The sequence below is a fragment of the Myripristis murdjan genome, chromosome 1 (assembly GCF_902150065.1).
Source record: "Myripristis murdjan chromosome 1, fMyrMur1.1, whole genome shotgun sequence".
Lineage (NCBI taxonomy): Eukaryota > Metazoa > Chordata > Actinopteri > Holocentriformes > Holocentridae > Myripristis > Myripristis murdjan.
This window is the reverse complement of record NC_043980.1, coordinates 4,493,352-4,495,364: the sequence shown is the minus strand read 5'-3', so window position 1 is coordinate 4,495,364 and position 2,013 is coordinate 4,493,352. Positions and strand designations below refer to the sequence as shown.

Here is a 2,013-nt window from a genome sequence, read left to right as displayed (position 1 = left end):
TCCACTCCAAGTAAAGGTCAACCCAGCTGGAGATTTTGGACTCTCCCCCGCCATCATCAAAACACCAAATGAGGAGAAATCTTTTAGAAGAATGAAGCTCCGTCACTCCAGGAGACTTCCAGAGAAGTGAACAATCTATGAAGGTGTTCAACACCTGAAAAAGACTCTTCATGTTGGCTTTTCCTCTCATTTGCCACCCGCCTGCAAGTGGAGTTGAGGGATGAGTGTCAACATTGAATGCAGGGCAGCTTCCCCGTCCTGTGGAGGTACAGGAATGGGTGGACAAACCCAGTCATCACAGCAAAACATGCACAAATGCCAAAGGAAATAGAGAACTGCTCCTGAGATATGTAACCATGAAGTGTAAATGTTATGATAAAAGGAAGGTAGGTCAGGACTGTGGACACGGTGATAATCAAAAGGACCTTAAAGGACCTCATCTTGATCTTATCGCTCCCCTCCTTGTCCCCCCCCCCTGTCCCCGGCCCGGGCTTCCTCAGCGCCCTGAGAACTGACAGGCAGCAGAACAGCTTCACCGAAAACAGCAGCAGGTAAGCACCAATGTAACAACGCTGGGCCAGAATCAGGTTGTTGAGCATTAACACTTGCATAATACAGCCTCCGAGCACCAGGAGCCAGACGGCTGCACAGCAGACCACCCTGTACTTCAGGGTCTTGAGCTGGAGGAAGAGCATAGGGTGGACCACGGCGATGTAGCGCTCCACACAGATACAAGTCTGGAAGAGGGGCCGGCCCATGGCGACAAAAACGCTGAAGAATGCAGAGGCCACATAGACACTGACCACATTGTAAAACACGGAGATGAAAGCGCAGATATTGGACAAACCATAAAGCAGCTCGGACACGGTGAGGTTGAGAGAGAAAAACTCCGAGGCGTTCACTCGTCCTGCTCTGGTCACCATCAGCCAAAGGATGAAGCCGTTGGAGGGGAAACCCAGGAGGAGGTTGACTGTATGTATAACAACATAAAGCCAGTAAAACCAAGCCGGTGGTGTGTAATAAATGTAGGAGGTCTGGTTGCTGCTGTTGACTCTGTTTTCTTCAAGGCTGTCCATCTTGACTCTGCAGCTCCTAGGGGAAAATAAAGAAAGGTGAATTATATCTCCCTCCTAATTTGTAGAATCAAGTGACAACAAGAAACACCAGACAAATCAGAGTGCCAGCTCATCTGCTGCTTGATCAAGAGAGGCAGCTTTACCCCAGTCCAAAAATACACTTATATCAATCTATCTATATTGAAAACATATGAGCAAGATATTTTTCAAACAGTTTTTAGTGGAGTCATCATTCCAGTCAAGTGATGGAAGGACAGCTTCTGACCTGGTCTGGTGGACTCCTCTGTCTATCACCTGCAGGTTTGCAACGGTTTGGTCTGTATTTAAAATTATTATCTAGCTTTACCTGACAGCACCTCCCCTTCTCTCTGCTGTCTCCACACCTGTTCTATGGATCATATGAATCATTTCATTTTCAAGTCATTTATTTTTCAGTGTTATTTCTGCTCCATCCTGACCAGAGGACATGCAAATACAACCCAAACAAAACAGCACAAGAAACTTTTTATTAATTTGAGTAAAACAAGCAGTAGTGGAAGGGGTAAAAGTATAAAGTTTTACTAAACATACCATTTTTGTTTTTCTTAATAGATTCATAAACGACTTTGTGATAGATTTCATAAAACAGTTATTCAATTTATTCAGAGCTCTACATCTAACATCCAATATTGATCTGTGGGGTAAAAGTCTGGGAATTAAAGGAGGCTGTTAGTTTCACATCTAAAGGTAAGTGGGCTAGGGTGAGTGTGTGTTGAGAGAGACAGAGGCAGGAATCCAAAGTTCAAAACATGCAGAGCTGTTGTATTGTTTTTCTTATTTCTACTTGGCTTTCGTTTCCCCATGAATCTTTGTGTGTATTTAATGCTCTGCAATTAGAAAGCAAAATTATTAACATCAGTTCAAATCTCTACAAAAATAGTCACCCCATATCACATAA

The 2,013-nt window shown here is 44.0% G+C and overlaps 1 protein-coding gene across 1 annotated transcript; it reads right to left on the bottom strand.

Annotated features, from left to right (window-relative positions):
• Positions 1-227: 227 nt before the first annotated feature.
• Positions 228-1,076, bottom strand: LOC115357681 (P2Y purinoceptor 3-like). The gene has a single exon (XM_030049294.1). It carries the CDS (start codon positions 1,074-1,076, stop codon positions 228-230), a length of 849 nt encoding a protein of 282 aa, XP_029905154.1.
• Positions 1,077-2,013: the final 937 nt, after the last annotated feature.

What these genes read in the sequence shown, in the direction of transcription:
- LOC115357681 (XM_030049294.1), bottom strand. Translation starts at nt 1,076, where the DNA reads ATGGACAGCCTTGAAGAAAACAGAGTCAACAGCAGCAACCAGACCTCC.